The sequence below is a fragment of the Magallana gigas genome, chromosome 2 (genome assembly GCF_963853765.1).
Source record: "Magallana gigas chromosome 2, xbMagGiga1.1, whole genome shotgun sequence".
In the NCBI taxonomy this organism is placed as follows: Eukaryota; Metazoa; Mollusca; class Bivalvia; order Ostreida; family Ostreidae; genus Magallana; species Magallana gigas.
The window spans coordinates 29,795,978-29,819,607 of record NC_088854.1 but is presented as its reverse complement, the minus strand read 5'-3'; the positions used below and the strand labels follow the sequence as shown (position 1 = coordinate 29,819,607).

General features: G+C 33.1%; 1 protein-coding gene and 2 non-coding genes across 4 annotated transcripts; all 3 read right to left on the bottom strand.

Moving 5' to 3' along the window:
- Positions 1-647: 647 nt before the first annotated feature.
- On the bottom strand, positions 648-15,380 carry LOC105327397 (glutamate receptor ionotropic, kainate 2). Of its 2 annotated transcripts, none has more exons than XM_034444426.2 (12): positions 15,223-15,380; positions 14,487-15,068; positions 9,377-9,499; positions 8,972-9,223; positions 8,261-8,445; positions 8,099-8,152; positions 7,509-7,727; positions 7,210-7,314; positions 6,781-6,924; positions 6,193-6,396; positions 2,817-3,637; positions 648-1,938 (listed from the first exon to the last, which is right to left on the bottom strand). In XM_034444426.2, the coding sequence occupies exons 2-12, from the start codon at positions 14,560-14,562 to the stop codon at positions 1,737-1,739; spliced, it is 2,385 nt and encodes a 794-aa protein (XP_034300317.2). In that variant the 5' UTR covers positions 14,563-15,068; positions 15,223-15,380; the 3' UTR covers positions 648-1,736. The 2 variants fall into 2 exon arrangements, with proteins under 2 accessions (XP_034300317.2, XP_065932121.1); XM_066076049.1 differs by having other exon boundaries at positions 15,227-15,369.
- Trnaq-uug (transfer RNA glutamine (anticodon UUG)) lies at positions 4,045-4,116 on the bottom strand. Its single transcript has one exon. It is a non-coding gene; the product is annotated as a tRNA-Gln (tRNA).
- On the bottom strand, positions 4,950-5,021 carry Trnaq-uug (transfer RNA glutamine (anticodon UUG)). The gene has a single exon. It is a non-coding gene; the product is annotated as a tRNA-Gln (tRNA).
- Positions 15,381-23,630: the final 8,250 nt, after the last annotated feature.

Sequence of the window (23,630 nt, the reverse complement as noted above, 5' to 3'; positions counted from 1 at the left end):
AACGGATTTCTCTAATTAACCTTCTACGACAAAGATCAAAAGCTTGATTATATTACTTCTATGTATTCCAACCTCGTATAATAAATGTATGTACATTTTAGAACAAGTGTATGCATAAACCTTAGCAACTAATGTTTTTATTGACCTGTATTTTAATCCAAGTATTAGTTTTATAATGCAGATGGTGTCGACCCTACGGTAAAATTCATATCAGAGCGTCTGCAAAATGTAATTCATACAATCACCCCCCCCCCCTTTCAGCACTTGTAATACGTGTAACTATGTTAAATGTACTCTCACCCACATGAATTCAGAAATGACTGCTTGTTCAGTGATAATAACTACCCTTTCCAAAACAAGAAGGACATTTTAAAAAATTGTTTTTATTCCTAATAGCATGTATTACAGATACACACGCAATATAGACATATTCTGTTACACATGTAAACGAATAAAGTAACTAAGTTCACAAATCTTAATCAATCAAAATAACAGCAAGAGAGCATTTACAAACTGAACTACCAAATATTCCTACCAAAAGGGACGTTTTCACTCCGTATAAACCAGCTATTTCATAGTTCAATATGCCATTTAGTCCAAAAACTTTGCTACAGATATCAGTCTAAAATCATATTCATCGAGATTACTTGAGTGGGCTTATGTAAACAACCTTTGGGCTAAACTATAAAGTAAACTCTATTAATCAAAGGAGAATGCTAGAAAATATGGTTCACATCAGCTTAATTGACAGGAAAAAGCGAAGGCGTTAAAGGTGGGCAGTTTATTTGGCAAAGAATCCCATAATTCCACATCCGGTGTAAACGCCCAACAACCTGACATTAGAGAGAATTTTACGATGCATCTGATAATTACTCAGTATCAACTATTTTAACATTTATTTTGATGATCTTTATATATGATGGTTGATGTTTATTCACAATCAAGGGCTCTGTAGGGAACAATAAAAATTCAAACATATCAAATATTAAAATGTAAAATCATGGAATTCACACCATATTTGGAATCTGCACGTGTTTCTGGGCTTTTTCCTCAAAGGGATAAAAACACACGTAGAAATATTTTAGATACATATGTATGTACAAAATTTTGAGATAGATGAGTACTATGCATGCATTTTTACAAAACAGACTATCACACCTGTCAACTACATAAACACAGAAAACACGATATGATTGATTTTACAATATTTACATTTGCAAATAATTTACAGGATTTGATCACGTGACCAACCACTCGGTGAACTTTTTAACATGCTGTTTATTTCTTAAATGTATACGTTCAAATTGCTGAACACATATATATTGCACATCTTGACATTTCCATAATTCCATGGACATCAAAATTAAATCCTTTCAACCCAAACACACGCTTTCTACTAAATATTTACATACATGGCATTCGACAATGAAATAATTCTGAGGAAAAACTTAGTATGCTATCCATGTACTCACTATTCCGCCCTCATGTTCACTACAAAAATGTCACTGTGACCTTACAGCTAATGACGTAGAATCTTCTCTTGCGATATTCCAGAAAATGATATGTCCACTTATCCTTACTTGATATACAGACACAAATTTCATTCTTCTAGACAAACAACAACACCTCCAGGAATATTGCATTGCAGTTTTGATTTTGTTTTGCAATGAGGGAAAAACTGCGCTCAAATGAAATTCAATTTAATGCATTTCAAGAAAATAAAAACTGTTTCTTGACTATGTCACAGTTTCACTTTGACCTGTTATGATTTTGGGCCTTATGTTCCGTATAAACCCCTGGACTAACAGTACGAACACGGACAGGACAATTCCGGCCCCCAACACAAAGAACAACCCCGAGGCGTTCTCCAATTTGAGTCCACTTGCGTTGTTCTCGTCTTCCTCCTTATCGCGAGAACATTTCCGCTCTCCCCACCACCTACAATGACGTCATAAGATATAATCAGATTTTGTTCTGTAAAATACAGCACTGACCTGCGATTTGTAAAAAAAAAAACTTCAAAGATTTAAGACTAAATTCCTATTACATTCATTTTTCATTTGTTACCGAATAGTTTAACTAAATGTTAATTATAACATTGCAAAAATATACTAGTTATGAAGGAATGCTTTTGTAAATCTAAGACTTGCGCATTGATGACCATGCAACTTACATTTATTTATAATTTGTTGTAAGTTCTTTTATTTAAATACAGCCCAGGATTTTATGAATTGACGATTTACTGAATACTTTAAAGGGGCATGATCACGATTTTGGTCAAATTTTATTTTTCTGTTTTTGTTGTTAAAGCAATGCTTTAGAAAATATTTTATGCATTTCTAATGATCAAATGAAATTTGGGTGCCAGTCGTTGAGTTTTAAGCAAGATACAGGGCTCACAATTCTTCGTCATGTAAACAAGGCTCGTGCTCTGTTTTTGTTTACATAGATTCAATAAATCAGTAAAAAATCTTCTTAAAGCTGGTTTGTCTATCTTATTATTCATTTAAAGCATTAATAGACAGTTCCTAACGATTAACACATTTATTTTAGGTCTAAAACTGGAAATTTCACTTCAACATTCGAAATGTAAACAAACGCTTTGTTTACATAGCGAAGAATTGTAAGCTCTGTAACACGCTTATAACTCATCAACTGACACTCAAATTTTGGCTGCCTATTAAAATGCCTTACTAAAGCATTGTAAACATTAAAATGGAACAAATCATTTTTGACCAAAATCGTGACCATGCTCCTTTAAGATACTGATTTCCATTTTATATAAATATATAAATAATATGAAAATAGATGCATACTTTTGTTGTAACTGGTCTAGAAAACCGCTGTCACCCAGTCGAAGAATGTTGATAGACAATTCATCAAGATACGTGGCTCCTGGAGGGAGCCCTATTCCGTACCCTCGCGGTGCAAAGTCAGGACCGATGGTCGTTAAAAGACACTCCCTGTTCGTTTTGAAAGCATTTACCGTGGAGTCCCAGAAAAACCCATAGCCCCCTTCACTCACTCTTCGATATCCTTCTGTAGATGATCCTACGATGTTAGATTGATTGTTCATCATCTCGCTGCCTATCTTTCTGAAGGTTTCCACGTTGGAAGTTTGGAAGAAAGACAAAATGGCGCTGCTTTTGACTGTCCCGTATTGAATTTCTTTTTGTGAAGTTAAGTCGTAGATTGATTTCACTGGCGCTTTGAACTTTTTGACAGTTAAAAAAGCTGCCCAGTTTGCTGTGTATGAAGCGACCAAAATCAAAACGAAGAAGCACCATGTATACAAAAGAATTCGTCCGGAAGTCGTTGTTGGGACACCTTCCGTACCTCCTTCAAGAAGAGTTCCAAAGGTAAGCCAAACGCAATCCTTGAAAGTAACTTTTTCTTGCTTTTCATACGCACTGTTCTTCTCAAAGAAATACAAGCTAAATGCGACGATGATGCATGCACTGAAGGTGCAGAGGTATATTGTGTGAGATAACGGGGAGATGAATTCAAAAATTCTCCGTGGTGTTTCCGGGATCTTCATAATCACTGTCACGTACCTCGTCATGAAAGGTTTGGTAAAGTCGATGGCTTCTTCGCGCCGGGCATTTACACTCAGTGAGGCGACCACCATTGTAGCGTTCTGAAAAACCAAATAGAATCGTTTTAACAATAGCTTGGACTTTGGATATTTGCGTCAAACAGCAATGTTACGTAGGCCTGTCTATTTTGTTGCTAGCCACTCAGCCATGGCTCTTTGAAATCAAACAGATTTATCTGGCTTTTGAGCTAAGACTACGCAATCGGTATATATTTCGCTTGAAACCGAGTCATTTCCAATTGTTTTTACGCAAGAAATACTTAATACGTCCTTTTGAAACTCCAAACTCTTGATAAAATGGTTTTAAATTCCAACTCTACACATTTTTAATAAACAAAGGTGTCTATTTTTTTTTCAAAGAATAAAAATTAATTGTAAAAATCATCGATATCTGTATTGTTTAAATTTCCCTTATTTCCCCCACCCTCTAAAGAGGAAGGTAAAAAATAAGGTCCCACCGAGATTTGAACTCGGATCGCTGGATTCAAAGTCCAGAGTGCTAACCATTACACCATGGGACCTATATACGTATTATATTAAATGTTTGAAGGGATAAAGGATAACGATACTTTTAATTTGATATCATCTTTTTAATTTATTACGCATTATAAATCAAATATGATTTATTTTAGATTTTCTACACTTATCTAGATACAGTGTATATATATCTGTATAGTGAGCAATCATCAAATTAAATGATGGAGTCTTCAAAATCGATTAAAATGTATATCGAAGGATTCAAGGCCACATAGTGTTTTTTTATGAATGATTAAATATTTATACAGTTACTTTTTATTCTTTTTAACGTTTTTTCGATTGTATTTTTTTTAATCAAACCATGTTTGATCCAACAGGTTTTAACTATGTGGCAGTAGGCGACATATTCATTTTGGGATTTAAAATGCTTTATCTACACGTGCACACAAACGTTGAACTTATAATTAAATTTAGATAGTTCATCATTTACAAGAAACAAATTAATGATAACGCTCCAAACAAGTTGATTTTAGATTACAAGTTCATTTTCTTCTAATCAAGCAAACTATAGTACCGCTTTATAGGTTTTGTTCATCAGTTATTACGCTATCAAAAGTAAATTCTGTACGTTTACTTAAAAATTCAAAACCCACTTTTTTTAATTCATAAAGTTATAAATGTTTTGTAAATATAGCGGATGTAGTTTTTAGATATTCATGGTAAACAAAGCCAAACATGATAATATTTAAACTTGTATTTTAGTTCTCCAAATGGTACGCCATGGGTTGACATTAAATATAGAACTGGCTTTGGGTAGACAAATAAATAATTTCATATGTAGAATTATCATTTCATTAAGTACAAAAAATATAACCCCAGGTCCCACCGAGATTTGAACTCGGATCGCTGGATTCAAAGTCCAGAGTGCTAACCATTACACCATGGGACCTATACGAAACGGATTCAGGTAAGTATAGTACGTATATATATAATGCATTTATCAGACCGCAGGTGCGTTATATCAAAGATGATCTTAGTCACGTGAGAGCGAGGATCCGTCAGTCTGAATATGATTGACAGGCGTGAAATCTACAGAACATCATATCTGTAGGGCTAAATCACACATCCTAATTAAAGCGTACTTGAAGAGATCAATTTAGTAAATATCTTTTAATATCTTTAAAAGTACATGTAATTGAAATTCATTTATAAGTTCCTTTATTTAATATGCACTTCATGCAATTACAAATGTAATATAAACAATGGGAAAAAAAACGTAGAATGATAAATTCAAAAATCTAACCAAAAAGAACCAAAATGAAAAATTTTTAAGCAGTGTTAAAATGAATGTTGTATAATAATCAAATATTGCTCTGGGATACTCAGTGCAAATAGAATAAGCTCTGACCAAAATGAATTTTTTAAAACTGCTATTAATGCATGTCATATACGCTTGTTAACTTATTGCGTAATCATGACAAGACATCTTTTAAATTCACGCGTAGCAGATGTTACTTTCTCTTATTTCTATAAAAAAAATTCTAATAACAAATTGACAGACGTAGTTTTGCAATGGAGTCGAATTTTATTTTGCTCTCAGGATACATAACTTGTATTTGACTCAATTTACATAACGATGGAAGCTCGTTGAAAGCTTTTTGAATTAGGCATACGTATGAGATTACATCGTAAATTGCCACCCATTCTCTGAGCTTTCATAAACCGCGGACTATAAATTTTAATCATGACAACATTTTCCGATCCTATAGTTACAGACATGCCATAGTTACGATATGAATAATCTAAATTCTCTCGTATTTTCAATACATCATATTGAATACAGAACGTTACATCGTTCTATTAATAAACTCTCTTCAACACGACAAACACTGCTTAAATGACACATACATGAACACACATCGTAAAATTAAAATAATTACGAACTATAATTGTATTTGCAAGTGTTCTTGACCATTTTCCTACTATCTTATAAATTTCTCCCCATTTGTGAAATCTGTGAAAAATTCCTTTCACCTCTCTCCTTTCTTCTATTATTTTTCCAATTCTGAAGATCAAACAGTAAAATACTAAGCAAAAAATACCGGTATTTTAAAACTCACCCCAGCTAGGACTTCTCCCACCATCCCATCCCAGTGGCCGTCCGGTCGTCTGGCCCCGAACCGGTTGTCATGGACAAGGTACAGTTCATATTTGAAATCCAGTATGGTGGACAGTTCCTGTATTAGGTCCACGCAGTAACCCTCAAAGCGGTCATTCCCGGTCAAATTCCCATGTCCTTTTTTGTACATCATAAAGGGTTCTTCCTGAAGATATGTTTAAATTTCTTCAAATTTATGTATAACGGGATGTAGAACGGAATGGTGAGTGTCACGTTTCTTTTGAAAGTTACATAATTTATGACAATCGTAACTGCAGCGAGATACATGTACAAAACAACATACAAAGTTACGTACAGTAACTTATACATGAATAAATCATATCACGTATTACAACATTTAATCACGAGATTCAACTTCAATCACGTTCAGAATTATTCACGATTCACATGGTAATAATTAATTACAATAAAAATTACAGCTAACACTGAACAATTTATCATTATGCGTTCATTGTGATTCAACAAATATGTAATCATAGTTACAATCAAGTTGCAATTTACAATGACTATAGCAGCGAGAAAAGCTTACAATGATGGTTACAACTTTAATGGTCCTTCCCTTTAGAGGGAATGTATATGTCTGGTTTTGGTCACTCCAGTGCTGAACTTCAGAGGTATTCTCCAACTGGATTGTTCTGGAACCGGGGGAATCCCCCGCCCACCAAGAACCCAACTGAAAAAATTACATGCAACTGAGGAAACCTTACACTTCGCCTGATCAGTTTTTCGTAAGTTACCGTTTTGGTTTAGGCCGTTTTGAATGCAATTTCGTGGTTTCGATAGAATCAAGTTTTTACATTTTGTTGGTGGTGTAATTGTTGGTGTTAAATGTTCCAACGATTACGACCAAAATTAAACTGCCACGAATTTTCATGATCAAAAAGTTCATGTTTATACTTTACTGTAGTAAAAGATCGATTTATCCTAGAGCTAAGTTCAATTTTTATTTAAGAAGTACCTTGAAGTACTGTGATCCATTAAAATGGAACATATTGATACTGTAGTTCACACGCTGATGACTGGCATCAAAACTTATGTTTCCAGTGTAACCTCGAAAGGTTTTCTATATAAAAAAAAAAAAGAAAAGAAAAATGAATCAATTATGATATTTATTTATTTTATACCAGCTTCACTTCAATCAAATAGTTCATTTTATTATTGATTGCAAATTCTAAGGCCTTTTCTACTATACAGCTCTACCTATACCGAAAAAGTCAGAGAAATTGCGATTGATCAATCATTGTGATTATTGCTTACATTTTGTAGAGCAGAAAGAAGCGATTCTCTATCGTTGTTGATGCTGGACACGCCACATATCATAGAGATTGTAGAAAGGGTGTCCATCGTCAGCATCGCGTTAAGGTCAAGGTCACTGGGATACAAGGTCGCTTGCTCATAGCTCGGTATAAGAGTGAAAACCGTGAAGCTGTTAGCGAACCGGGGTAGGCTCTCCAGTATGTGTCGTAAGTGAAATGCCTGAAATTGATACAAACAAAATTGGGAAACAAATTTTTATTTGAATTTTTCGATTTAATTTCTTCGATTTCAATCATAATAATTGTAAGTTTTGTTTTTTTGCTTTGTTTAATTTGTATTTATTCATCTACTATTTTGGGGGCATGGCAAATGCATTCATCAAAAAATTAGATAAATTGTACTCAATTTGAAAAAAAATTATACATCATAGTTTTTTAACAATGAAACCAATGCTCCGAAAGAAAAAAATGAAGTTTTTCAATCAATTATTTACCACTTTTTAGACATTTCCACCCACATACTAGATAATACTTTCTTAATATTAATTAATAATATTAATTAAATTAAATTGAGTTCAGAAAGAAACTTACTGGATCGTAGAAATACCATCTAAACGGCAGACTAAGCATGGCTAGTTCCCAAGCCTGAAACCAACGAAACGAAAATCTTATAAATACTTGATCGGCCTCATTAGCAAATTATCTTAAAACATTTGACTTAATTTAATTTTAATTTACATATTGGATCTTTACCGTCTTTAACAACATTTCTACGGTCTTTGGATCACATATAACGATAATGTCTCGAATAAGTTCTTTGCGCATGAGCATCAAGTAGTGTGTGATAGTATGTTTTTTGGCCTCCATGTTTTCTTCATTCACGGCGTATAAACGGGTGGTCTTCCGGTGGTTCAGAATATTGTCATCAAAGTGGAACCCTACGAGGAAATGACAGCAATGAATAATTAAAAACTGCCGCCGTTATTAATTTGATGAATTTCCTCGGAGAGAGGGTCAGACAGAGTTTAATGATTCCTTTGACTTTCAAAACATGCGTTTTTGACAGGGATCGTTAGCCTTATAGATAGGATTTAAACCCTGTTTGTCTATTTTATATATGGAAACATCGAGCTTCAGATACTTAAGAAAAATTATCAATTTCTATCATATTCGAAAAAAAAGTTCTACAAGTATTTTATTTTTTAAGCTCAGGAACACAATTCTTAAGAAATATAATATTATACATGCGCATTTAAGCATCAATTCACAATCAAAACGATTAAGGGTTTTTCTTCATGTTCAAATTTAAATAATTTTTGTTTAATTGGCTTTCCGTGTTGCAATCAAATGAACAAACGAGCTCGTTTCAATGTAAAAAAAAAATAGTGTTGAAAAGATCAGTGAAACCACTATGGCTCTTTAGAGTTGATATAACATTTCAATGAGTTGTTGAATGCTGTATACCTTTGTTTCCTTCGTATATAATCGTCTTGTATTCCCCATACCCGCCCTGTCGGTACTGGCAGTAAACAAATTTCCTCATTGCTTCTATGAAATCGGACAAGGCCGGAAGTATCTGGAATTTGAAAACTTCCACTTCCGGGTCAAAGGTTGTACAAATGTATGGCATTCGTAACCCCTCGACCGCTATACTAATATCCCTTCTACACGGGCCGAATACCACATCGGAATGGCTTTCATTCAAGTAATTTATCACTGAAAATGAAGAAAATAAAAGCAATTCTTTTGCCATTAATAATTCAAAAATTTTTAACAGTACTGTGTATTTAATCATTTGAATTGCAATGGTTTCTTCTAGAAGTGTTTTGATGTTTGTTTCGGCTGAACGATAATTTTCACTTAGATTACCTTCAATTATTTTGTCGTACTGAGTTTCGTTCGATTCTGATGTTAGATTGGTGAATTGCAGTGAAGACACCTTTTGTCTGGAGACAAACCTCGGAATATATTGCCACCAGTCTGGTAAAACGGCTGCCAAATAACAATTTGAAAATGTATAAGTAAATATAATTGATTATGGTCAGATCCTTCTTTTCCATTGCCTTCAACAAGAGCAGCAACTTGTTGTCAGTAAACAAAACATATTCATGTATAAATGAAATTGTGGCGGAAGGAGCGCTTCTTCAGAAGAAAAACAGATTCTGTGTGATATTCTAAAAATTGAACTTTATAACCCCATGGCAAATCACGCAAACGCTTACTGACTCTCAGACTGTAGCCAACGAAATCTCATCAAAATCTTTGATTTATAGGCATGCACCTGTATGCATGATCAACTGCATGTTTTTATATCATGAATCTTTGTTTTCAAAGTTCCAAAAATTCAAATTTCACCTTTTAATTGGATGAGAATACAGATGTATATGAAGAGGAGGAAAACTTAATCCACAGTCGGTATGCGTATAAATTTTCCTGACGCAGATGTGAATTTAAAACTTTCATTCTATGATACGTTTTGCCACGATGCATAACCATGCTGCATTTAATTGTATAATGTTGAGTGAAATAGAATCATTACTAGTATATCCATACATCTTTACTTCATGAACTTTACTGAAGGAGGTTTGTGTGATAAAACAAAAAACTACTAGATTAAATTCACAAAGCAAAATAGACGTATTAAATTGCATTCTTTAAATCATTTAAATCCATGTGTTTCAAAGTCATTCAGGCAATTTCTTTGGTACAGAGAATTAAGAGTACTTTCTAACTGGCAGTGCAAAAAATATCTCCATTCAGCCCTCTTCACATATACATAAAACGGTCAGGTCAATTTTTTTCTTTGCTTTTATACCATTGGTATATTCAAGAATGAAAGTCGTAATCTGACACGTTAAATATTTCCCTTTATTTTTTTTGGCGCAATTATCTTTTACTGATTAACCATTTTAAATTGTCGATGAGTCCATTACTTTAATTAGTAAAAGACACAATGATCATTTACTGGCATTATTCTAAAACATTTTAATGCGAATGATAGTCTATCGAAAAGACTACAAACAACAGAAATCGATCAATCAACTATGTCCGGTGTAAAACATGTCGATACAGTGGTTATACAATGGAATTGTATTGTTACAATAGACAGAAAACTTATCAATTATAAAAATATCTTTATTTGCAATCTGGTTTGGGACATGAACTCTATTTATATTTTTAAGTACAAACGTCATTGTCTTGATGGCATAATAAGTACTTTATAAAGTTAACATATATGCAACATAATCTTATCATAATAAGCATTTTGCAATGTTTTTGGTTCAACAACCTCAGTGAGCTTGAACAATGACATAGTTAGTATTTCGCAATGGTTTTTTCCCCCTACTATTATGAAATCAACAATCGTTTGTATTTGTTGATGCGAATGTACGACTAATGATAGTATGCATTACTAAGAGCCATCAGGGACTACACAGAGAATTAATGCAATTAGCTGCTTTAGAAGGTAACGTTCTCCTCTTTCTAAATGTGTCTAGAGATCTCGATCTTGAATCGTTTGGTGTCTCTGGATTGACTGATAAGGATGAAGCACCGAGTATAAACAAATATGGTTTGATATTTACTAACATGATGGAAAATCGATATCAGTTGTAGTAACTTTTTTCCTTTGATTCTATATTACTCAAAGCAAACATAAATAGTATCATAAACGTTAGAAATGCGCTAGTCTCAGATTTTGTTTTAGTCTTATGTGATCATGTTTACTTATGATGGTTAAAATATCGTAGAACATTTATATTAGTATTTATAATCAACAATAATGAATTTCTTTGCTCTCGAAGAAGCTTTCTTTCTGCCTTGAAAATTCCGTTGATTATTTTTACAGCTAAGTATTCCCCCATTATTAGTTAATACATCTACAAAATATATATTTTCCACTTGATCTTATAAAAACGTGTTTTTGGTTGTATTGCAAGAATGTAATTGAAAATTTAATTTAACATACATTAATAGTAACTGGCTTCCCTTCCCGTTCTTCATAGATAGGTAAATGTATATGCAAAAAAAAGGGACAAACAAGCATGTTCAAATTCAACCGTTTTCATCTTCTACACATAAACATGTTTTCCCTTTTGGTCCGTACTATATGTCAATTCGAAGCCGCCAAGTTTTCATCAGCATCTATTTCTGTTAATAAGATCATGATTGAGTATCATTGCGTCATCGCTTCAACTGCATTAAAGCATATGGTTGTGCAATGCAATTAACTGGGATATCCGAGCAATATCTAAGGAATTGGTATACCGACGCATGTGCAAAAATATCATTATGATGGATTTCCCATCACCGTCGCATCATCATCATCATCATCATCATCATCATCATCATCATCATCGATATCATCATCATCTATTTATATATATTACCTTTATCATATTTATGATCATCATTGCCTTATTGTGGTTTTACATTTTAGACTTGTCACAATATTGTACGTCCATTTTTTTTCTGTAGGTCATATGCTGACTTTGAAAAATACAGTTGACTCTAAAGTTTCGAACTTTATATTCATATCTTCATTTATGCCGCTTATTTAGTTCTTATTTGAGATTTAGAACCACATTCTGATTATAAGGGTCACTTTAACCTTTATATACATTTTGTTATGGAATAGAATATTCTATGTACCGATATATATACATGTACATGTACCAGTATGCATTTACGACTGGAATGCTGATTTACAGACTTATCAGTGGCCCAAAACCAATTTTCACCAAGTACTATATACCGCCATTGCAATGAAACGTCACAATTTAACATGCAAACTATTTGGTGGCGAAGAAGTTTAAAATAAACATTCTATTCAAATAAAATATTATATGATAATTATTACAACAATGAGAGCTTAACTAAAAGTGGTCTACGCAAAGGCTACGTCACAAAAAAAGCAACCTAAATTGAGTAATTGCTGGCATACATCAAAATAAGGGGTTTTTTTGGACAGCATTTCAAACTTAAGACAGTTCCATTTCTTCCAATGAGGCGTCCTCTATCATTATACACGGGACCTAGATGCGCCATTAATGCCCCTTTTATCAATAAAATTCTTTGATTATATATTTGTATGACGTATTGAACTCTTGGTTTCAGTAAAGAATCAAAGCGTTGTACGAGATTGCCACCGTATCAACTCTCCCTGGAGTTGTGTTTGGTATCGTTATGAATAAAGTTAAATGAAGGTCGTATGCATTTTGTACGACATAATGTTTGTTGCTGAAATCTTGTACTCTATAGAACTTATATCATCATTAAGTCAACGTCATCCAGAAAATGCAAAGATGATTGTGTTTCCGAAGAACAGATTCGTACAATATTGAAAATATTTGAGGGATTGTAGCCAGACCAATCCTCTTTTTTGAACCAAAAGCCATTTGTTGTTATCAAATTGAGTTGTAGTTAAATTTCTATTCACAAAATCTTAGAATTGCTCAGATTATGCGCCCATCAATGCAATCGATTCTCAAACTCTCTTGCATGGGTATCAGATCTTTTTTTCCTCGCTGAGAAACATTTACATACTTATTATTAAACTAGCGACTTTGGAATGGTAAAGTACATAATACTAGTTATGAAATGGATGGACACATCGAATTAATGACACACATCGTAATTCAGTAATTAGTATGTATGCCCTACGTTTTTATATCTCTGGAGTTATATATTACATATGTAAATGGAATAGTGAGCGAATATTTGACCTAGCATGCATGCACATGCACGTCTTGTTCAATTCTCAGCTGATCCATGATGCCATTCAAGAAAGGAGACCGTCTTGACAAATTCTAAAGGAAACCTTAACAGCATAATGAAATTATTTACAGTTCCAGCCGAATCAGCATTCTGGCGGTAACGTGTATTCCGCCAATTGTGTTGATGCAACTATAACATGTACCTTAAAGTACATGTACAAGAAAATATACTGTCGAAGTCACTTTTACATGCGAATGTAAAAATAACCTACTACAATGCTTTAAATTGCGTCTTTCAAGGTCATATCATTCGAAAGTCGATGTCATCATAACCCTCATATTCAATCTGTTACTAGTAATGAAATTAATTTAAATAATTTTCAAAATGATATTATATGTGATAATTATATGATTGCTGCCTCTCGATATATATAGGTATGGATAGGTAGTAACAGGTGTTTTTCGAATGATAATGATTTTAAAAATCCTTCTGGCTACAGAAGGCAGGGTGGGGTTTTTGTGTGTGTAAATTATAAAGTTATGCAAGAGAAAGCTACAGTAATATAACTAGCTAAAACGAATTTTACATACAATAAACTGCATGTACATTCCGTTATCGTGCATGGATCAAGCTGTTCTAAAATTATGAGGAGTTTCGTCTGGTATTTCAAGATCAAGTCAGTAATCTATATAACCACCTTCAAAATAAACGCGTGTACGACCCTGCAGGGAATGCACAAATCTCAATTAGGACATCAAAAAAGTTATCCCTATCAAAGTGGGGCGAAGTGGTTGAGTTAATATTGAATTTTTATACCCTTCCACGCGTAAGAGTTCTACTACCAGGGAGTTCTAATTAGAACAGAATAAGAAATCCTGGAAACTCCGCCCGATTTCATCACGAATATTCCCATGACCTAATCACCGCATGAAGACTTGAAAGATAAACTCTTTTGAAGAGTATGCTATGCGAGTGTCTGTGCTGTGATGGTAAAATTATAGTGATGTAAAAATCAAGATCAAAAGATTATTAATTTACAGCTAGATATGATCAAGAAGATTAAATTAATATCATTAAGTACGCCAAGATTCCATTCGGATGTCACGCATATTGAACTTTCAAAAAATGCTTCTAAAAAGTTTAAGAAATCTCCACACAAAAAAGGTTTACATACAGATAGATAACGAGTTAATGTGCATCTTTAATTTAAATTCTTTTTTTTATTGAAGATTGATATGTTTTTAAAAGATTTAAAAGTGCTCACCAACTTTGATGTCACCAGCATGAGTTAGAACTCCATTACTCATTATCACTGAAAACAGAAATGTCACGTGCTTCATGGTGTCTTATAAGTACGATCCCCAGAATATAAAATCCAAAAACTTTCCCCCTCCTTTCTTTTACTCCAGGGAGTCAAGGGTATACCATCTGAAGCGCATCATTGGGACCCGAGTACCGCCGTCCTATGCAAATCGCCTATACCCTCTATCAGTATCGATGAACCGCCACGGGACTCGAGAGAGGGGAGAGTGATGGATCCCGGTACCAGGTGAGCCCCCGCCGATGGTGGTCAGCGTCCGTTGTTCATTGATTCCGATCCTTTAAACCGTGGTATAGTGAGAGGTGATTTCTCAAGGCTATTTCTGAATTAGCGTCACATGAGTGCTTCAGATCCTCTGAGGTGTTCTTTTAATGACTGGCGGAAGCATACGTTGGTTTTGTTGTTTTATTCATCGTGGTTGGGTTGTTTTTTCCCTTCTCCTATTTTACATCAAATTCTGGTATTTCTAGGAAAAAGAGAAGTCTCACGTTGCTTGCTTACGTATTACATCATCATCGTTGCGGTCTGAAATTTCAAAAAAAAATTTGGCAATACCATTTGGTTACATGTTGATAGTGGAACAAATTGACCATAAATTACGCTAACATTACTTTCGAATTTTTTTTTATGCCTTGTAATTTCACTTTAAATTGTCAATTTACTATGTAAATACACTTACCCACCATAGACAGTCGGTTGGTTCATAGTCGATAATTCATTGCACGGTACTCCCCGCTGATAATACGTGGAATATTTCATGTCCAATGAATCATTACAGAGGGAGAGAAAATAGAATATCTCGCATTGTCACAGGTCTCTATGGATATTAGTAGGGTTGAAAACGTCAATTGAGTACTTATTTTGAATGCTTCATTGTCATCCATTCTTGCGCAAACAATTATACTTATTTATGCAATAAGAAATTCGAGAGATGTCATTGATTGGTTAGAAAATGTCGTTCTGTCGTCTGGTTTTTTATAATAGGAAATTTGATAAACTGAAATTTAATTTTTTTTTATATTTGGGAGATATATAAAAATTGTCTGATCGATTCCAGACCATTCCAAATGGAGTTAAAATTAGCTTGCTCCCATGCTTTGGTTGCGAGTGGGTTCAGAAAGCGACAGCCAGTCTCGAATTATGGGACAAATTGGTCTAACGTTGTATTGCCATTGGAATATGGAATATCATGACACTGCACATGTGTCTACCAAGACTCGTCTTGTTGGCTTCTTGGGGGGGGGGGGGGGGGGGGGAGAGAGAGAGAGAGAGAGAGAGAGAGAGCAAAGCATATACATGTCCTGTTTATATATATATATATATATATATACACACACATCCGATATATAGATGAACTATCATTGTAACTCACTGTCGTTCTTTTTTCTTCTTTTTTTTCTTTCATCAGTTCATGAAATTTAGTTAGTAAATTACCATGTCTGTAAGAAGTGTCTTCTGTCAATGTTTTGCTGGTGGACATTCGTCGGTTTCATCCGTTTAACATGAATGTGTATTATACTGTCTGTCTGTCTGTCTGTCTGTCTGTCTGTTTCTCATTCAATGTTTTGTACCCTGTCTTCTGTCTCCTTTTTCATCTTTTAGACTGAATAGTTCAACAAACCTTATGACCAATTTTTTTTTTTTTATTTTAAGGTACAAAATTGTTAGTTCCAGCTAACCTGGTTATGATAATTATACAGGCACCAGTATCTAACAAAAATATTCCACTGTTCATACCGTTAGCTAGATATAAGATATGGAGAAGGAGAAAAAATTAAAAAAGGCAGCAACTACTGTCAAGTATGATTAAATGTGCATAAAAATCCTTGCTTAAAATGACAGCAAACAACAGGTTATACAAGAAATTGTTATAGAGATACCACAATCTGATGAAAACCATGGCACCACATCGGGATAAGTCGTACGTCGATCATAATGTGTGTCTACAATAACCATATGTGATGCACGCAACCCAAATTCGATTCGTTACCCGAATTGCTAATTAGAAGTACAAATAAAAATGTGATCGGGAAATCGTGATTCCTGGGCTTGTGATAAATGTCGATATCATCACGGCTTGTGTAGTGGGTTGGAAACTGTGTTGACAATGTTTGATTCATCGTAACTGTGTTTGATTATATATCTTAATTAAGAATCATAATTGATGGTTCGCTACCGTACCTTTGTTTGTATAGTGTAATCTGTGAAACGAACAGTGACCCTTTGACTTTCCGGTATATTAATTATAGTTCAAGTATAATCATTTTTTTCATTTTGATGAATGATTTTAGTCTTAAGTTTTTGTATTATATTTACATTAATTTTGCTCTTTATCTCCAATACAACTATAAATTGTTGCTGATATATAATCATGATAATAGGCTGTAAACAGTCCAATTCTGACTGTGAAAACTACTCACTGCTGCAAGCTCTATAGATAGAATAGATACTGGTAAATTATCTGTATTATCTGACGGCCAAATATGGAGATCCTGTCATCGATATAATATTATCATTGATGATGTAATTTTCACGCACTTTTATGCAAGTAAAAGGACAAAAAATATACCAGAAATATGAACAGTAAAATAATGCTATCTTGCATGATTCTTTGGGAATAAAAAAGGGTTGTGACAATTGCAGATATCTTTATCTATCCCACTGATGTGTTCAGTGTTCACAATCATTTTACCCTGATGAGATGATAAAGAATCTAAATTAGCACAAATAATCACTCCTAATTATAAAAGTTGATCAAATATTATTTCAAACCTATATATATATTATCAACTGTAACTCCTTTTTTAATGAATTCTGCGATTTCATCATTCAATAATTTCTTTCTTGTTTTCCATTCGAACACTCTGTTTTCCACGCCATAATGAACCCTCCCCCTTTAACGATCATTCAGGATATATCTTATTTAATCAATACATTTTAGTGTTCTTTTAGTATTAAAGGTGTTCAAAAAGAGGGAGGGGGTAGAGTTACTTTTAAAAGGACCGATCAAAAGTATGCTAATATGCAAGAATCTTTTTCTTTTGACGATAATGATCTCTTCGCTTAAATGATAATATACACGGTTTGGCGAGATTTTATCGTGACAACAATAGAATTGGATCATATGGTCAATTTTGTACGAGTGGGTGAATAAATACAACATTTACAAATGATAATTACCTGGCATTGTGTCAAAATATTTACATAACTTTATTCCTCGACGGGGCTTTAGTAGTGTTTCGTGATGGTTGTATGAAGTTCAAGTTCTTTATTCCAACAGGCAAATAAATCTCATAGGTTATACATGTGAACAATGTGTATTTATACTGTATTTATACATATCAAATACATTAGGTTAGCGACATACAGAGTGTACATAATCAATTCTGATAATTCACATAAGAGTTTGATGCTTGTTTGCATAATATAGATATTTCCCTTAACTACACAGTACTTTAGTATTTGAAGTAGATAGTAACTGTATCACTTTGTAGACACGTGGTTTTCGGGAGTAGTATTTTCAATATACTTTTCTCTTAAACTACAAAGTGCTGGTCATATAAGTAAAAAATGGAATTCATCTTTAATCTCAATTAAGTTGCAAAAGTCACATTTTCGACAATCAGTTTGCTAAATCTTTAAGTCATGTGAAGACAACCGTAAGCGTGTATTATTAATTTACGATATTTTATATGAATTGGTTTCTTTATATAAACTTGTAAACAAAAGTAATCAACAACATGTTATGCAATATACATTTTGACGCATTACTTATATCGTTAACAACTTTTTGTTTTACATTCACATTCTAGCATATATATTATCTAAATAACATATTTTTTCACGGAACCGTGATAAGGATCTATATCGGCCAAGCCTAAGGTGCACAATTCTTTCCTAATATTTGAAGTCCGTGTGTCATTATTTTTCGCTATGCCTTCGTAGCATGTTTTTAAAATACAGTTTTTATTGTTTCTTAGTTTGAAGCAGTATTTAATTTTTTGGTTGTTTCCTACCTACAGATTTCTAATGGAAATCTACCTATTTCATAATAAACTGCACTGTTGAATGTAATTTTTTTTCTGACACCCAAAACCCTCTTACAAAAGATACCGTTATGGAATTCCCATATTTCAGCACCGTAGCTAAGCACACTTTTTACATAGGTATAAAAAAAATTTGATCGAGTTTTAACATTAATATTCAAATCTTTCATTTCACTAGATATGCTGAATATTACTTTGTTTCCCTGTGCTGCACAGTGCGTTTGTGTGGGTGTGAAATACAACATTTACAAATAATAATTACCTGCCATGGCATATGTGTCAGAATATTTACTTAACTTTATTCCTTGACGGGTCTTTGGTAGTGTTTCATGATGACTGTATTAATCATTATTTTATAAGTGGGGTTGGTTGAAGTAATAACAATTAAAAAAAAAACTCGATACACTTTGTGGTTTCTCATGACGTAATATTTAAAGGAAGAGTTTCCAATGAGTATGGTTCCTCAATGTTATCACATTACCAAAAATTGAGAGAGAGAGAGAGAGAGAGAGAGAGAGAGAGAGAGAGAGAGAGAGAGCGCGCACATTATAAACTATCACCGAGCCAGCGTTATGCAATCATCTCAACACGAAATAATTAACAACATAAACTAAATATGAAACAGTCCAATTCTGACTGTGAAAACTACTCACTGCTGCAAGCTCTATAGATAGAATAAATACTGGTAAATTATCTGTATGACGGCCAAATATGGAGATCCTGTCATCGATGTAACATTATCATTGATGATGTAATTTTCACGCACTTTAATGCAAGTAAAAGGACAAAAAATATTCCAGAAATATGAACAGTAAAATAATGCTATCTTGCATGATTCTTTGGGAATAAAAAAGGGTTGTGACAATTGCAGATATCTTTATCTATCCCACTGATGTGTTTAGTGTTCACAATCATTTTACCCTGATGAGATGATAAAGAATCTAAATCCGCACAAATAATCACTCCTTATTATAAAAGTTGATCAAATATTATTTCAAACCTATATATATATTATCAACTGTAACTCCTTTTTTAATGAATTCTGCGATTTCATCATTCAATAATTTCTTTCTTGTTTTCCATTCGAACACTCTGTTTTCCACGCCATAATGAACCCTCCCCCTTTTACAATCATTCAGGATATATCTTCTTTAATCAATACATTTTAGTGTTCTTTTAGTATTAAAAGTGTTCAAAAAGAGGGAGGGGTAGAGTTACTTTTAAAAGGACCGATCAAAAGTATGCTAATATGCAAGAATCTTTTTTCTTTTGACGATAATGATCTCTTCGCTTAAATGATAATATACACGGTTTGGCGAGATTTTATCGTGACAACAATAGAATTGGATCATATGGTCAATTTTGTACGAGTGGGTGAATAAATACAACATTTACAAATGATAATTACCTGGCATTGTGTCAAAATATTTACATAACTTTATTCCTCGACGGGGCTTTAGTAGTGTTTCGTGATGGTTGTATGAAGTTCAAGTTCTTTATTCCAACAGGCAAATAAATCTCATAGGTTATACATGTGAACAATGTGTATTTATACTGTATTTATACATATCAAATACATTAGGTTAGCGACATACAGAGTGTACATAATCAATTTTGATAATTCACATAAGAGTTTGATGCTTGTTTGCATAATATAGATATTTCCCTTAACTACACAGTACTTTAGTATTTGAAGTAGATAGTAACTGTATCACTTTGTAGACACTTGGTTTTCGGGAGTAGTATTTTCAATATACTTTTCTCTTAAACTACAAAGTGCTGGTCATATAAGTAAAAAATGGAATTCATCTTTAATCTCAATTAAGTTGCAAAAGTCACATTTTCGACAATCAGTTTGCTAAATCTTTAAGTCATGTGAAGACAACCGTAAGCGTGTATTATTAATTTACGATATTTTATATGAATTGGTTTCTTTATATAAACTTGTAAACAAAAGTAATCAACAACATGTTATGCAATATACATTTTGACGCATTACTTATATCGTTAACAACTTTTTGTTTTACATTCACATTCTAGCATATATATTATCTAAATAACAGATTTTTTCACGGAACCGTGATAAGGATCTATATCGGCCAAGCCTAAGATGCACAATTCTTTCCTAATATTTGAAGTCCGTGTGTCATTATTTTTCGCTATGCCTGCGTAGCATGTTTTTAAAATAAAGTTTTTATTGTTTCTTGGTTTGAAGCAGTATTGAATTTTTTGGTTGTTTCCTACAGATTTCTAGTGGAAATCTACCTATTTCATAATAAACTGCACTGTTGAATGTAATTTTTTTTCTGACACCCAAAACCCTCTTACAAAAGATGCCGTTATGGAATTCCCATATTTCAGCACCGTAGCTAAGCACACTTTTTACATAGGTATAAAAAAAATTTGATCGAGTTTTAACATTAATATTCAAATCTTTCATTTCACTAGATATGCTGAATATTACTTTGTTTCCCTGTGCTGCACAGTGCGTTTGTGTGGGTGTGAAATACAACATTTACAAATAATAATTACCTGCCATGGCATATGTGTCAGAATATTTACTTAACTTTATTCCTTGACGGGTCTTTGGTAGTGTTTCATGATGACTGTATTAATCATTATTTTATTAGTGGGGTTGGTTGAAGTAATAACAATTAAAAAAAAAACTCGATACACTTTGTGGTTTCTCATGACGTAATTTTTAAAGGAAGAGTTTCCAATGAGTATGGTTCCTCAATGTTATCACACAACCAAAATTGAGAGAGAGAGAGAGAGAGAGAGAGAGAGAGAGAGAGAGAGAGAGAGAGCACATTATAAACTATCACCGAGCAAGCGTTATGCAATCATCTCAACACGAAATAATTAACAACATAAACTAAATACGATCGACTTTTGCTGAACGTACTTTAAAAGTAAATGTATGCCCAAATTTGAATTGAACATGCTTGACGAGGTGTAAAACAATAAAAACAGAAAATTTCACAATTGTAATTTCTTCCAACAAATTTGACCGGCATAAATCAAAAAGAGACAGATCTTTTGTTTTACTACAATATTGACAATCTCCACTCGAGTTCGTTATCGTTCCGTCTGTGAATGTTCTAATGAGTTAATTAAGAACTTGGAGTTTGGAATCGAAAAATCGAAAATAAGCACAATCAGTCAATCCTCGCCCTGCGTTCTTTCTCCCTCACTGTGTACATACTGGCTGAATGTTGACTTTGTTGATTTATATTTAAAAATGTCTAATTGCATTCCATGATTACAAATCATCTCTAATTACCGTCCTATTGCATTTGACAAGAAAATCGACGATTGCCTCGACATGTGATTATTTGTTCAGTTTTTCTTCATAACTGATATTACAATTACATGTATTTTGTCGGACTTATTTTATGAATTATCTACGCCAACCCCTGAACATACTTACATGTACACAAGTATATCTTCACATGTCAGTTTTAATATGGAGGTTGTCTTAATTTTGGAATATGAAAAAAATACCTTAAAAGCTAAATGTTTGTAAATCGAAAAACAGTTCTGCTTAACAACTGCAATCGAAACTGTTTAAGATAAGTAAAGTGCCTCAATGAACGAAAGACATTACTAAAAATAAGAAATGCTTGGAGTAGTAGGACATTTTCCACCAGTAATTGCAACTCAAGTTTAACTTGTGTCATATCAATTGTCCAACTGATTTGAAAAATGAGGAAAATTTGATATTCTTTCAAATGAAAGCAACGACCGCGGATAAGAGTATCACGGTAGTAAAAATTTGGGACATTTTTGGCAAGATGTTTACACATTAAGATTCGATTTTAAAAATATTTCTCTAGAACAAATAACGTTCGGTACATAACGACAAAAGAAACAGCACGATGATTATCTGATCACACATTGGATCTGAGTGTCATGTTCATCCCCTTGTCCCAGCTGTTACCGTCGTAAAGTAGAAACAGGATGATAGAAACAAAAGGACAATAGAATTTTTTTTTGTTTTACCACTAACAGTTATATGATCCATAAGTACCCACACTTAACTACCATCAAGAGTCGTTCAATATGTCGTACAAAAATTTACTTTGAAGTCGATGGGTAGGATCCATGGATGCCAACGGTTGATTAACGCTTCGTTCCTCATATTTCAACTATGGATCCATGATGGAAGAAAGACAACCGAGAACAACCTCAGAAATACATGTTATATGAGAGAAAATAAATAACATGAAAGGATAAGATGAAAAATATGTGCTATTTGATTTTTTTTTCGAATTAGAATTGCTTTATATTGTTGATTTTAGTCTAATAATGAAATGCTTTCTTCGTTGTTTCGTGCTCTTACATTTTTTTCCGAATGTGGGAGAAAGAATAGAAGTACGTTTATCAAAAATATGGATAATTTGGGTTAAAAACTAAAAAAAAAAAAAATCTCGATTTTTTTCCAAACACTATAGCTAAGTTGCAGACAGACAAAACTATTTATTTTCGAAGGTACACAGAAAGTGAGTCTTCCCTCAAAGTTTTTTTAAAAAGAAAAACTTGTCACGGTATATTTAATTATATATTTAACAAATATTTTTTGACCAAAGATATGGAATGAAGAACCATTATATAGTCATAAAGCTATTTTAAAAATAACAATATTTGAAGAGTGTGGTATATGTATCCAAATTCATATATATATATTGACTAAACGCTTTATAGTAATAAGCACAGACAGCATTCTTTAAAAAGGCTGAGCAGCGTTTACTTTCTACCTTTGGCCCTTTACATGCACTATTCATTCATGTTCTTTGTTAATTTTTCCTGAATGGAATCTATATCGAGTTGATTTAAAACTTACAGAATTAAAGTTTCCAAATATCGTGATTAATATGTATCAAATTTCATTCTATGTGGGTCGGTAGGTTATTTTTCTTTTTCATTGATCATATTTTATAATCTTAATTGATGTAATTAATTACACCAAAGTTCAATTAAAAGTACAGTTGATTTGTTAATGTATTTGTTTGGGAACTATGACGAAGCGATATTTGAGCTT